This window comes from Haplochromis burtoni, unplaced genomic scaffold, assembly GCF_018398535.1.
Source record: "Haplochromis burtoni strain Fernald_Lab_line unplaced genomic scaffold, NCSU_Asbu1 Contig_188, whole genome shotgun sequence".
Taxonomy (NCBI): Eukaryota; Metazoa; Chordata; class Actinopteri; order Cichliformes; family Cichlidae; genus Haplochromis; species Haplochromis burtoni.
The window spans coordinates 812147-827234 of record NW_024582549.1 but is presented as its reverse complement, the minus strand read 5'-3'; the positions used below and the strand labels follow the sequence as shown (position 1 = coordinate 827234).

General features: G+C 38.4%; 1 protein-coding gene across 2 annotated transcripts in view; it reads right to left on the bottom strand.

Annotated features, from left to right (window-relative positions):
• Positions 1 to 15088, bottom strand: part of ranbp10 (RAN binding protein 10) — a 41149-nt gene that overhangs the window by 8044 nt on the left and 18017 nt on the right. For both annotated transcript variants that reach the window (XM_042225904.1, XM_005935017.3), the window contains exons 3-6: positions 12720 to 12772; positions 2710 to 2877; positions 2564 to 2586; positions 77 to 261 (exon numbers count right to left, since the gene is read on the bottom strand). In XM_042225904.1, the coding sequence (XP_042081838.1) occupies positions 77 to 261; positions 2564 to 2586; positions 2710 to 2877; positions 12720 to 12772 (429 nt within the window). The remainder of the gene's footprint in view (positions 1 to 76; positions 262 to 2563; positions 2587 to 2709; positions 2878 to 12719; positions 12773 to 15088) is intronic.

Below are 15088 nucleotides of genomic sequence, written 5' to 3'. Positions count from 1 at the left end.
GTGTGTGTGTGTGTGTGTGTGTGTGTGTGTGTGTGTGTGTGTGTGTGTGTGTGAAGGTGTTGGAGCTGAATCTTACTTCTGTAGGACGGCCTGCCACTCCCCCAGCCGCTCGCCTATGGGAAAGCGAGCGATCATGCCGTGGATCTTGGCCCGCCATTCGCTCATGTAGTCCTCAATGTCGAAGACAAATGGCTGCTGGCCAAAGTTGGCGTCTACGATCTCACCGGGGGTCTGAAGCCCCACAGTGGGGTACAGGTTCGGCTGGTAGAAACGTAAAATAGTAAACAGAACTGATTTGGCACTAAGCAACAATAATATTTACATATTATTTAAAAAAAAATGAATACATTACAGCGCTGCATCAAACGCTTCAAAAAACAAAGCCTGAAGGGGAATTTATCATATTTTCCCCTATTTTATAGCATATCTACACTTATACAGTTGTTGGTGATCATACTAACAGTGATGATTTCCAACAATCGGGTCAGAGTACCACCACAAATTTAAAAGGTTTGGGATGCTGTGCAACAAAATTCAATGATTTGCAAATCTCATACACCCATATTTTATTCACAATAGAAAATAGAAAACATATAAAATGTTTAAAGGCAGACGTTTCATTATTTCAAAAAAAACAAAAACAAAAAAAAAACGAACTAATTTTGAATTTGATGGCAGCAACATGTTATAAAAAAGTTGGGATGGGACAACAAAGGGTAGTAGTACTTTATTTTTAGTAGTACTAAAAATAAAAAGCTCCAAATAATTTGATTAATTGGCAAGAAGTCAGTAACACGACTGGGTATAAAATGAGCATCAAAACTGTTTGAACAAATTATGGAACATTTTCAGAATAATATTCCTCAATGTAAAAATTCCAAAAACTGACAATATATCAAAAAATTGAGGAAATCTGGTGAAATCTTTGTGCGCAAGGGGCAGTGTTGAAACTCTATAGTGGCCTGTCTTTAGTTCAAAAACTGAACACGTTTGGTGAATTGCGTCTCGATGCATTCTCAATTATCCAGGAAAGTAAAGTTGATTATCTTCATCTGGACGTAGCGTTTTGTGGGAGAAACGTTTCGTCACTCATCCAAGTGACGTCTTCAGTCTCAGCTGACTGCAGGTTTCCTCAATCTTATAAACAGTACATTTGCATAATGACTGAAACCAGCCCACTGAAGGAACAATGGGCTGGGAGGTTGTTTATAAGACTGGGGAAACCTGCAGTCAGCTGAGACTGAAGACGTCACTTGGATGAGTGACGAAACGTTTCTCCCACAAAACGCTACGTCCAGATGAACAGAAGCAACTTTTTGGAGACATTTGGTGAATAAAAAAAAATCAACACAGAAGATCCAGCACTCTGAATGCTACATCAGACAAGATTGGGACAATATTCCTCCTCAGTTTTCAGACTGTTGTTAAAAGAAGAAGGGATGCCACGCAGTGGAACATGGCCCTGTCAAACTTTTTGAGAGGTGTTGCTACCATCTAACTCAAAATGGTGCATTTTGTCAATTTAAACATTTCACATGTTTTAAGTGTTGTGTTGTGAATAAAATATGGGTTTATATGATTTTCAATTTACTGCATTTCATATTTATTTGCATTTTACACTGCGTACCATTTGTTTTGGAATTGGTTGATACCCACTAACTCTGTGATGTGTGATGAGCTGTTTATGGCAGTTAAATTGTGACAGGATAGAAACACTGATGGTGTCTCTCTTAGGCGGAGCTTTAATGCTAACTAGCTGCACACGTCTGTATTTTAGTGGCTGTAAACAATTTCAGCAGTTCTTACATGAAACTGCTGAAAACAAAGTCTGTGGACTTTTGATGTAACTTGGTCACAGTTTTTGAAAAGACATATTAATGCAGAGTTCCCCAAATGTATTTTTATACATTAAAGACCACAAAGTGCAAATTTGTTCTACAAAATTAAAAACTTGCTAACTGAGTAACCCACACCAAAACGATCTACATGGGTAAAAATACATAAACTTGATTTTGGGTTGTCCCAAAATCAAATGTCATCAAAAGCACTTTTGTTATGGAATACCTTGGGTTCCATAATAGACAAGAGTCACTGGATAAACAGCTGTTTGTTGGTTTTTGCAAAAAACCAATAAACAACCCACTAACAGGATATGAAACTAACATCAGCACTCAGATGAAGGCTGCTTGGGTTAGATGCTGTTTGGTTTCTGCATGTACAGCTACTTTGAACTGTGGAGACTGTAGTCTAGTTTAAACCAATCTTTCCTTTTTGAAACATTCCAGTCATATCAGCCACTGGATCCAAAAACACAGAAAGGGTTTCTGACCCCAAATGGCAAAATAAACTGCAATTAGATGGGCAGCTGCACAGTTGATATCACCTACACGAAACAAAAATTATTAAAATTGGGCTTATTAACCCCTTAGCAGTCGGACGTACCGCCCACGGTACGTCCGACTGCTAACCCTCATAGGCAAAATTTGTAGGACTGCTAAGGGGTTAATAAAAGGAAAGTGCTGAAGGGTTATGATGGGAAAACATGGCTATAATGAATACTTACGGGGAGGTCTGTGAAGGCAACACCTAAAAGACAGAAAGACAAACCCAGTTAGAGTTAAGAACGTACACACACATTGGTTCCAGTTGATGCTAAATGACATTCTATCAATTAATTTAAAATAAAAGGATCTTAACATGTACACCAACCTAAACTGATGCCATTTTTGGTGTAAAAGCAAGTGTTGTTAATGAGGTTGACGCAGCAGCCAATTACATCACCCGTGGTGAATGTCGGCCCGTATGGTTGGCCGGTCCCGGAGGAGCAGAAGGAGTGTCCGTCATCTCCATGGTAACCGTATGAGTGCTTGTCCCATCCTAAAATAGGACAAGGATTAGGATTAGTTCTTGCATCTCATACTTGAACCATGTGAAAAACGTGTCAGTAATCAAAACCTCGGTGACAAACACACAGTCTTACTGCTGCACGCATAAATTGGGAGCAGCTCAGTATGAAAAGTATAAGCAGCTGGGGTGAAGTGGCTTGCTTGAGGTCACTGCTAACAGGAAGGAAGACAGTTACTCATTGACTTCAGCAACTCAAATTTTCCCATCTGACTGCAGCTGCCTACGAGGCGGCTCATAAAAACTGACACTTTCTGAGTCTGCAGGCCGTCCTCCCGGATGGCCAGCAGGAGGACTTTGTCTGCGTAAAGAAACTGGTGAGTCACTGCCAACAGGAACAGCAGCACAGGAGGCTGCACCAGAAGACTAAAGGGCACCAGGGGAAGAGAGGAAGATCTCATGATGTACTAATTACATAAACCAATTTCTTGTTCCTGCTGGTAGTGATGCATGTGTATACAACAAAGGTGAGTCACTGGTAGCTTATTAAGGCAAATGAGTAAGAACTTAGGATACAGTGCAATAAATTCTATATTTGTTGATATTTTTCAAGTTTTTACAGATCTGGAATTTCTACAGATAAGCAGAGTGTTAAATTCCAGGCTGATAACGGTGCTTAAAACAACAGCCAAAGCTGAAACCGATGTTATCTTTATTTTTAAAGATTTTTTTTTTTATCCTTTGTATCAAGTCAACAAAGTCTGAAAATTTAACACAACAGATATGTATCTGCCTTTGTTATCGGTAAATACCATCTTATACGCTGATATCAGTCAATGAGGCTAATATCAGCCATTACTGATATTTGACCCATGTATCAGTGCATCCCAAGAAATTTCCTAATAACATGCTAAGAAACTTACAAAGAAAAGCCATCTACTTGAGTCCTAGGGATGGAGGAGACAGTCAATACAGCTTGTTGTGGTATGAAAACACAGGCATGACTGATCCCTAATCCCTCTTATACACTCTTGTTTTACCATTGTGAAATAATGTTTCCAGTGAAATAAAATACCAGTTGGTCACATTCCAATTAACTGATTCATTTGGACTTGAGAGCCCTTCGGATTAAGCAATATGTTCTTGTGACACAGCATCAACAGTTATAGCTATGTCCACAAGCTTCAAACTACATTTATAAACATTTAGCATCTTAGGCTTCTGAATTAGAACATTTGCTAATTAGTAGTGCATTTACAGTTGAGGCTAATGTAACCACACTAAAAATAATAGTGCCAAATAACAGAATGAAAAAGACAATCCTGAATCAAATATTAAGTACAAGATGGTTTAAACTAAAATTGACTAGCAGTTGCTGACATACATTGTTATGGACCACAAAAAGACACATCTTATGCCTTCTAGGCTCATCGTGGGATCACTTGGGAGGATCCAGTACCCCAGGCATGCAACCAAATGTTTTAGTGTGTCTACAGCTGACCTCATAGACTTCTGTAAGTCTATATTCCACAGTTTTTCAGAATATTCAAGAAGAAACACTAAAAAGTATATGTGAAGGACACTTTACAGAAACCTTTATTAAAAACTATTATTACTATTACACATGTAATAGTTTTTAAATTGCAATTGCAATGGATTTTCTAGGGAGTCCACTTTTTTGTGTGTCTTTCCACATCATTTATTTCATCAGTAATGTCCAGACAGTTACTCCCACTTTGCTCAAGTCTGCCTCTTCTGTTGCAACTAAGACAAGGTAGCTTTCCTCAGCTCTTGTGTGTAGCCAAATATAGCACCACAGGGTTCTTGGGTATTTCATAACCTATTATCAATGTTAACGCTACCCATATGTCATCTGTTTATTTTGTAATTGTCAAACATTCACTTTTCTCAAAACAGCCTCCAGCGTGACAGTTGTATAGATGAATATCTACAACTAGTATTAAAGCACCTGTGTTATGACTTGCATCTTTCTAAGACACTCCATTTAGTTCCTGTCTTGCTACAGCTGCCCTGTTCAAAAATACTCTTTCCCATTTGTCTCTAACACACCGTGGATCCCACTTTACCAGCAAAGTTCTTGCAGTTAAAATAACTTAATGCAAGTTTTTCATGATAAAACTACAATTTGAGTCTGATTACAGTCTTAAAATTCTCCTAAAAAAGCAGCTTTTTGCTTAAATCAATCAGACATGTTTTAAGAAATAATGGGTATTCCCTATAGGAAATTGCCCAAGAAAACCTGAAGATTTCATACAGTGGTTTGTTCTACTTCATTCACAACCAGGATAATAGAAAGAGAAGTGGCACAGCCCAGTCCACAATTCAGAATGAAGACGTTGGAGATCAGCACTTCTATTTTGAAAAATAAACATAAAAACAGATGCTTCACAGATGTGGTATGAAGGTAGTAACTACGGTTGTATGACTTTATTTATTAGAAGATTGCTTTGATGAGTTTCCCCTTTTGAGGGAAATTTTTAAGAGTGCAATTGATCCTACCATGGATGATGTTGTCAATGCACATCAGTTATCAGCTGTACTAACTATTCAATAAGAATTATTAGATGATAAACTTGCACTAGTTCAGTGGTTCCCAAACTTTTTTGCGTGGTCCCCTTTTGTTTTACAAGAAAAATGTTCGCCTCCCCCCTCAAACATTTAGTAAACAATTAAGCAAATACAAGTAACCTGCAATAAATTACAGGTAGTAATAAAATAAACTACTAACTCTTTTACGCTACGTCCACACCTACACGGGTATTTTTGAAAACACAGCTGTTTCTGTTACTGTCCCTCCATTTAGAAAGGCAGAGGCATCACGGTGTAATTATTTTACCTGCAGTTGTTTTTTTCCTGTGTAATAATATTCAACATTGCTATCAATACATTTTTCACAAAATGCCTCTCTGTGCACAATGGGTTCAAAAACATAAACAACTGTGGGATACTGTTTGTCCGTGATTTGAACCAAGGGAACAAATCGTGGCAGGAACGACCTGATGTTATTTGTAACTTTACTGTATAAAGAGCTAACATCTCCAAAATGACAGGAGTAGTTAGTCATTACAACAAGTGTGTGTGAACTAAAAATCAAGAATGTGGGATACTGTTTGTCCGTGATGTGCAGAGCCCAGCGCGTGCTCCCCACGAAGGGAAACACAATTCTGCAGGGGAGACCTACCTTGGCACTTGTGCAGGTGAAACCAAAGGGAAGATATGCTTCACCATATTTTCTAGTCTTTGGCTTCGAATGAAGTTGGTTTGGAAACATATTCAGCGATGCTTCATCTCCTGCTTTGCGTTTGAGTGGGCGCCTCGTGCTAGCAGTGTCCAAGCATTTTTGTTTTCCCCTTTTCATACCACGCCCCCCCGCAATGGCTCTGCACCCCCCCTAGGGGGAGGGCCCCACAATTTGGGAAGCTCCAGTGTGCTACCGGACAACTTGCTGAAAATGTGCTTCAGTACATTCCTATTAAAAATTTTCTTGTTTTTATGTTTTACGTGTTGTTTGGAATCATTACACAAGTAAACACCAATAAAATAAAGTGGTACAGTATAACTGACAAAAGTGGGACCAGCAAAGCCAATAATCCAAGGCAATAACAACCCGTATGACCCTTCAAAATAAAGGTATAAGCTTTACACACAGCTTGGCACAGTATGGAGTGCTACAGACTGCAAGATGCAACCACCATAAAGTACAGTCTAACCTAAATAATTCTATACCGCTCTTTGAGAGGATGTAAAACGACCATATAGGATGACATGTCTGTATTATCCTGCCTGTCTAAGACAAATAAAATGATACTAGTATCGATCTGTTATTAATTCCTGTATCTCTTCCAAAGCTAAAATGCAGTCTCATACTGTCTGAGTGAGAAAGTTACATAGATCTTCGCCTCTTTGCCCGAGTGAATTCATATCAGCTGTCTGGTTAATCGCACAGATTTGATCTAAAGTTATATGGAAGTATTCTTCTATAGCACAAGGGAAATCGGTAAACTTCACAAAATCAGACCTTGACTTTAACTCAATGAAACCTTAAGTTTTGCATGAATGGCTCACCGTGAACTGAGCACCCTGAAAGTGACCTGAACTGGACTGTGTTCAGCTTCAGCTCTGTTGTGTTTCTCCTCACTTGCAGCTTACATGTTGTTGCCAAAAAGCAAAGCAGGGTTAGGAAAAGTAGGTCATGGGTGAGCTGAGATATTAGATGCGTACTTGTATGTGGACATGTGTATCTGTGAGCATGTCATAAAGTACTAGGCTCAGCTGGACATGCATCTTTGTATCTGTATCCTGTGCATTGGGGCATTTCTTTCAACCTACACAACACATATTGTCCTCTGTCCCTCCATGTGTTTTTTGTGCATAAGTGTATATACACGTGTGTGTGTGTGTGTGTGTGTGTGTGTGTGTGTGTGTGTGTGTGTGTGTGTGTGTGTGTGGTGAGGTATTAGATTAATCTGCTGACAGGGATATTGCCTCTAAAGCCAGGCTCGCTGCTCCAACATGCTAATGAAATGGGCAGGCCTCCACAGCAGGATCAGGCACAGAGGTCAGCAGTGGGGAACATTGTACTATCACAGGACGCACAAACACATACACAAGGACAGTACTTTATTACATTTTTGATGTATAACCATAAAAAAAGGGATGCTGTGTAAGATGTAAATAAAAAGAATGCAGTAAATTGCAGATCTCATAAACCTATAACACATCTGAAAAATTAAACAGAGATATGTTATTATTTCATGAAAAAATATTAGGTTGTTTTGAAAATGACGGCAGCAACATGTCCCCCCAAAAGGGGGCACCTGGGCAACTAACTATGCTAGCTGGCAAGAGGCCAGTAAAATGATGGGGTGTAATAGAGCACTGGCATGAATTTCACAGATGTAAAGACGAGTGGAAAAAACTAAATTTGGATTTTTGGAAACATGAATGCCATGTTTTCTGATTAAATAGAAAAATGACCATCCAACTTGTTACCAGCACTAAGGTCAAAACTTATATCTGACTGTGATGAAATGCATTACTGACTATGGAATTGGCAGCTTGCACATGTGGAAAGACATCAATGCTGAAAGATATATACAGGTTTTAAAGAAACATGCGCTCCCATCTAAAAATGTGTTTTTTTTAGGAACGGTACTGTATTTCATAATTCAGCAAGACAATGCTAAGCCACATACTGGATTCATAGTAGAAGAGTCCAGGTGAAAAATTGGCTTGTTTACATTCCAGATCTTCAGTCCAGCAGCTGATCCTCAGTTAATGTGTACGGACTGTTGTTAAAAGGAGAGGGGATGCTACACAGTGGAAAACAAAGTCCTGTCCTAAGTTTTTAAGGATGTGTTGGTATCATTAAACATTTAATATAATTTTTTTAACACGCAAGTTTAATCTTCTATCATGCATATTACTGTATTCTGTTTTTATTAACATTTTACACAGTGCCCCAGTTTTTTACTTACTCGAGTAAAATCTGAACTCACCTTTTACAAAATTTATTTCAAATCCAATAATTTGATAAAAATTTATATTTTACATTAAAACAGGAAAATAATATGATTTATGTGTAGTTCCAGATCCCATAAAAAATGAACATCCACAGTTGTGATGTAAAGAAAACCACAGAACCACATGACCCAAGGTAGCTCCTGCCGGCAGTGAGGACACAAGTAATACCTACACAACACTGGTTTTACTTTCATTTCTGAGCAGTTAAGAATTTCGTTTTTAAAAAAAGAAGAAACCAATTGACAAACATATATTTATTAAATTTCTTGGGCTTTTCCTCTGGCCCTGGTTAAAATTTCTCTCCTCTGAAAATAGAAAATCCCTAACTTAGAATATTTGCAGTTCTATAAAGATGCATCTTCAAAGATCTGAAACTTTACAAGCATGAAATACTCGCTCTTTTAACAGACTTTTCAGAGATGCTTGAATCTTCAGTTTCAGCTTTGAACTCTGGTACATCTGACAGGTTTTCTTTTTTTAAGATATTTTTTTTTAGCACTTTGCCTTTCATTAAAGAGATGCAGCAGAGACAGACTAGAAAAGTGTTTTTTGTAAAGCAGACAGGGCAAAGTCATGCAGCAAAGGTTGAGCAGAGAGTCAGCTGCTGAGAGCATTTTTTAGAAAGTGGTGTGTGCCCTAGACAATCAACCATCAGGTCACCCCATCAGACAGAGTTTTAACAGGATAAATGAAACCAGGAAAGTGTGCTATTCAGCATAGCAATTTCAAGACCATAGCTTTGAAAACTTAGTTTTGAATCTTATGATTTATGATGGTAATTCCACCTCACAGGGAACTTATATAACACTTCAGCGCTTTAACTCAAGAAGAATTTCTGAGTGCAAGATTTTCAATTTCACAGGTCTGATTCGGGTGTTTTTTGCCATTACTAGCAAAAACTAGAAAAGTTAAATACAACAACCTTGCAATAATTGCTCCCTTGATTAAGGATGTCGTATTCAGTATTTGACAAATAAGTGTTAATTTAGCAGTTTGATCATTTTGAATGCTGCAGTTCGTGGGCTCAGTTATATTGCATTATAATAACCGGAATGTCTAATATTATCTCCATTCAAAATTAAAATAACAGAAACACATCTTTGCACAAAGACACCTTCACAATCACCATACATATAAACTCACAGCACATATAGAACATTATACACTTCACCAGCACACACACAACATGTGCAGCATGCTGTGAAAGTGTGCACAGATGCACAGATGAGTGGGAACAAACATAAACACTGAGAGATGCAATCAGTGAAGCCCAGGACACATAGAGATAAATCTCCACAGTTTGGGACAAACACACACTGGCACACAAATACGCCGCGTTAGTCCGAGTTAAGGCAATCATCAGTAATCTGTGTACCAGGGCTACACACCATCTGTAGTAAAATCCTAGTTACAAAAGATACTTTCATAACTGATCTGTAACCAGTTGTGAAAAAAGCATCCATCCATGCAACGCTTTTCCACATTGTTCCGGGCCTTTGTGTGACGTCTAACACATGCGAATCAAGAAGAGAGGAGAATGAGGGATCTTTGTGTATGTGTGCATCTAGACTCTGCTGAACTGGCTGCCACCAGCCTCCACAGCATTCCACAAACCTCAGCCACCGCACAGATCTTAACCATTCAATAAGCAAATAGCCCCACACGGGCCCTGAAAACCACAGGATATGATTGGTGGAAGCACATACATGTTCTCACTGGTTGGGGAGAGGGAAGGGGCTTAAGTGAGGTTATCGGCAGCTAAGTGGCCACTATGTTTCCCCCTGTGTCACCCGAGGTTGCTGGACCATTAACACACGTCCAGATAAAACAAAACAATACAAAATAATCAGTGGAAAAGTGGAGGACAAGGAATAAAACTGATATGTTGACCTCCCATATGAATGCATTGCCTACTGTCTATGTACAGCATTTAGACAATAAAATGTTTATGTGTTAGCAGACAAAGGCTTGTTTCTTATCAAATCTTTATGGCAGCACCTTTGTTCTCGGAATTATAGAAGTGACCGCTGTCTGAGCTGTTCACACAAGTAAACAAAGTTAGCAGAAGTGTAAGACAACTGATTTGTTGAGTAGGAGATTTTTATAAACAACTGATTTCATTAAAGCTGTAAGTGTAATTCTCCACAACTTTATTCATCTTTATTGTAGGAATCGAATTCTTCTCGATAGAAATAAATACTAAGCTAGGTGAAAACTGGTGGAAAATTCAGTGAGTAATGATGATTTTCATTGTGGGCTGACCAGAAATGTACATTACGTGACATGTCATCACCGTAACAATATAACCACTGCACTGAAGTCACAGACAGAATAGGCTCCAGTCACACAGGCCTAGAGACCAGTTTATGAGCTCAGCATTCACAGTAGAGAAAAATGTGTATTCACTAACTGGTTGGCAAGTGGCTACTGGAAGTTGCTGGCTATCAATCAATGAAAGCCTTCTTGTGGTTGGGGTAACCATTCACTTTCAAAGTAAAAGCTGTACATTTTGGAATGTGTTGGTTGCAGTGGTAAGGCACAACTTTTACTCTGAAGGTAAGCATTCTCTGTTTCTGGTTTGCATTGCACTTTTTAAACTTCCACTGCGGCTTGGCAGGTAGTTGGCCAGACAAGTCGGCATGTTCCATGCAAACTATGGCCATCTACCTATCTTCTGTGTCGAAAAAGTGAAGCCAACACGCAAATGCTTTAAACCTGCATTCTTCTGAGTAACCAGCGGGGGGGATTTCTCTGTTTGCCGTGAGTACAATGGTACTGTCTATGCTTGAAGAACTAGATTTAACTGAGAGGTAACTGAGCTAAACCAAATGCAAGATGGGTACAATTGGGTTTTTTTTTATGTTTTTAAAAAGGGTCCAATCACTGCAGTTTCTTTATTATCTGAAAGCCCCATAATACATGATGTAAGGTGAAACTGCCTATGAGGACACCCTTAGATTGACACAAAACACAGTCATTGAAATCTTTGCATATACTGTAGTAGTAATTTCACTGGGTGTTGGCTAAGGCTCTGGACCAAAAATAAACTCTACATAAAATACAAACCGAGCAATCTGTCATTACAAAGTAATAGGTGGATCACCACGAGGGTGCAATAAGTCCACATCATCTGTCACTGATCTGTATGACAGATCAGTAACATGTCCTGACATGTTACTGATCTGTATGACAGCTCATTAACATGTCCTGACATGTTCTCTACTGCAGCCGTCAGACAAACTGCATCTAATTACGGCAGAAACCCTGAGCATCATCATCTCCACCTGTTTTCATTCCTGCATCTCAGAAATGTTGGTACTTTTCCAGCTTCTGATTTATCCTCAAAAATCAATTTCTTCTTCATCCCTTTCATCCACCTTTAGTATATTCCCTCCACACATGCATCCACATTATCTCCACTGCTACTTTAACTCTAAAAATATCTCAATCTCCTAATACTGAACTCTTTACCAGGGTTTGCAATATACATGAGAAAATAGAAACAAGGCTAAAGTAAACAGTGTTAGTCTTTGATTGTAATCTAAGCCTGTAAGGGCTGTGGGTTAAGGCTGTTCGCCAGTAAGTAATTAGAAAGGTTCAAGGTTTTGGAAAGCCCCTCTGTAGCTGCTTCATTGTATTGAGTGTACTGTGCTGTGTGTAATCAAAATGGAACCAAAAAAAAAAAAAAGAGTGACGCAGGATGTTCATCTTCCCAGCCAGCCAAAGCACCCGTCCACTCTGACTGCTAAGTGGCAGAAATGCTGGCATCAGATCAGCAAGCCAATGTTGTTGGTGAACAATGGCATGATGACGCTCTTGCCATACCATGAGTTGTTGAGTAAACTAGGGAATCCTTATTTAACCCTATTTTGCTAACTACTTCTAACACAGACGCCAAATTGTAGGCCTACCATCTTTTCATTAGATATTCTGACAGCTATACGCCCACTATAACATTCATCCATTCATTTTCCTAACTGGTTATGCATCTTAGCTGGGACACATCCCAGCCGTCTCAAGGTGAAAAGCAGAGTACACTCTGGACAGGTTGTTGGTCCATCGCTAAAGTAAAGAGACAGACAGCCACACACACACACCACTACATCTTCTGCCAATTTAGACTCATCAATCAATCAACCTAACATTCATGCCTTTGAAATAAAGACAATTTCAGAGCAGGATATTCAAACCTTGCATCTTCTTGCTAGCCACTGCACCACTGTGCTACCTTGACTATAATATATTCATCAATATATCTATAAAAAAAAAAGGTCTCTCTTTTCAGCCTCCTACTGGTTATAATACAATGACATTATTCAAGTTGTACTCACCAGGCAGTCTGTTCATGTTGACTCCCTGAGCAGACAGGCCAATGCCCATGTATCTGCACACAACAAGAGACAAAAAAAAATTAGATTTACATGTCATTACTGAGCGTCCAGCACATTTAAACACTCGGATCAGCTTCTTCTCACATCTTTAATCCAGCTAGCTTTGCAAATTCTGAGCTGATGTTCATATACTGATGAGGGTTGGCAGGAGTAGAGTGTCTTCAGATTCTTCTGACTAGTCATTGTGATTTACTGAGTCCATGAGCTGAAACATCCAAAGTGGCAACAAGGATAAGCAGTTGGTCTGCATCATTTTCATGTAGACCGGCTTAAAATGACAGCAAAAAATCTTTTTACTCATTTGAACAAGTCAGCATTATTGCTACTTGAATGCATTTGGCATATTACAAAGTAGTAATAACATAAACATCAGTAATAAATGCCTGCTTTGGGCCACGTGGTTGGTCTTATTCAAATGTTCCATGCTTTTCAAATAAGTTACATTTATAAAGTAAGAGGAATAAAAGACACATCAGTCAAGTCTACAAAAACTCAGGGCTGTGTGAACACAGCTAGACATGCTAGCATCTCTGTGATGCTGGACTTTGTCATAGCAAGCTTTTGTGCTCAACAATAATAGCAGGTAAACTTAAAATGCACCTGATGCTGGCACAATATAAAAAATTAAAAGATCACCAAAGTTATTCAGCTCTCACTTATGTCTGCATTGATCTGACTGTTATCTAGCGTTGGAATATATAATGAAAAAGACTAAAGGAATACATCAGCGGGTTTCATCTTCAAAAGATGAGAACAAAAATATCTGCACAGAACTTTGACACTCCATCCAACAGATGCAGAAATATTTCATCACCAAAGCTATGAACAAAAAGACTGATACACTCTCACACACACACACACACACACACACACACACACACACACACACACACACACACACACACACACACAGAGCCGCTAGGGCTAACATGCAAATCTATTAATATGACTTATCACAGTAATGAAATAATAATGAAAAAGAAATACGTAGACATAAATTTTAATCAAATTTGCAGCAGCACAGCGACCTACAACAAATAAAACATCTGAAGAGAGAAATCCAAATAAAAACAAGATTATTCTTATTCAGCGCTCTACAATCATTTTTCAGTCAAATTAAACCAGTTGAGTGTCCATGTTAATTAATCCTCTCTCTGCTTTCTAGATTAATGTGGCCAATCTGCACAAAGTCAGCAGCACTTTTTTTTTTAAACCAAAAAAGCTTTTTCCAAAGAGAGTTTAATAATTCCACTAGGATATGGCTAAGAAAGGTTCTGTAATAACCAGTGATGATGAAACCAGTAACCAGTGACTAAGCCATTGAAGCAACTCAAATAACACAAAGTAGTCTTTTACGGTGGCTCTATTTATACTTATTTTACCAATGCTTTTTCCTTTACCTCTGACAGATATTCTTCACTTCTTTCATTTAATTATTAGTGTTCAATTTTATGTTCATGCAAAATAGGTTAGCCTTAAGTTTCTGCAGTGGTATCCCATATGGAAAAGATATATATAAAACTTATAAGGTTTGTATCTGTCTTGTGTGAAACTTGTATGAAAAGCATACAAGAGTAAAAACAGATATAAGATCCCTTGAAAAATTATAGAATGAAACTTGTATGTTTTGGATACTTACTAAAACAATATATGAAAGTAATGTGAAAGTGGCCACTTTCATGAGTAAATCATGTAAGCCTTATATGATTTACTCATGAAAGTGGCCACTTTCATGAGTTAAGTCATATAAGTTTTTACTATTTCTTTTCCATATGGGATAGCTTGCCACTCTAGGCATGGTACCAATGGTTCACTGCAATATTCATGCTATAAAATATGCGCAATATTTTTTTTTTAATTAAATGACCCACAACAACTTTTAATGATATTTATGATAATAAATTTTTTTGAGTATACATAGACTACCAGTCAAATATATGAAGCATGTAGCAAAGAAAAAGAAAAAAATGATAATAAACGTGTTATATTTTAGATTTCTGGCAGTAGCCACCCTTTGCTTTGTTGACTGTACTGCAAACCCTTGGCCTTTTCTCAATGAGCTTCATGATGCAGTTATGCCAGAAATGGTTTCACTTCACAGGTGTGCCTTGACAAGGTTTCTTTGTGGAATTTCATAATAATGGGCTTGGGACCATCAGTTGTGTTGTGCAGAAGTCAGGGTTGTCAGCTATGTACCAACCTATCTGACAACTGTTACAATACATTTTATCGCAACAACCAATCAGCTAAGTAAAGGACAGGTGCCAGTTCAGCTCACAGGGATGAGCGGTGCTGCATGGCGGAAAGCA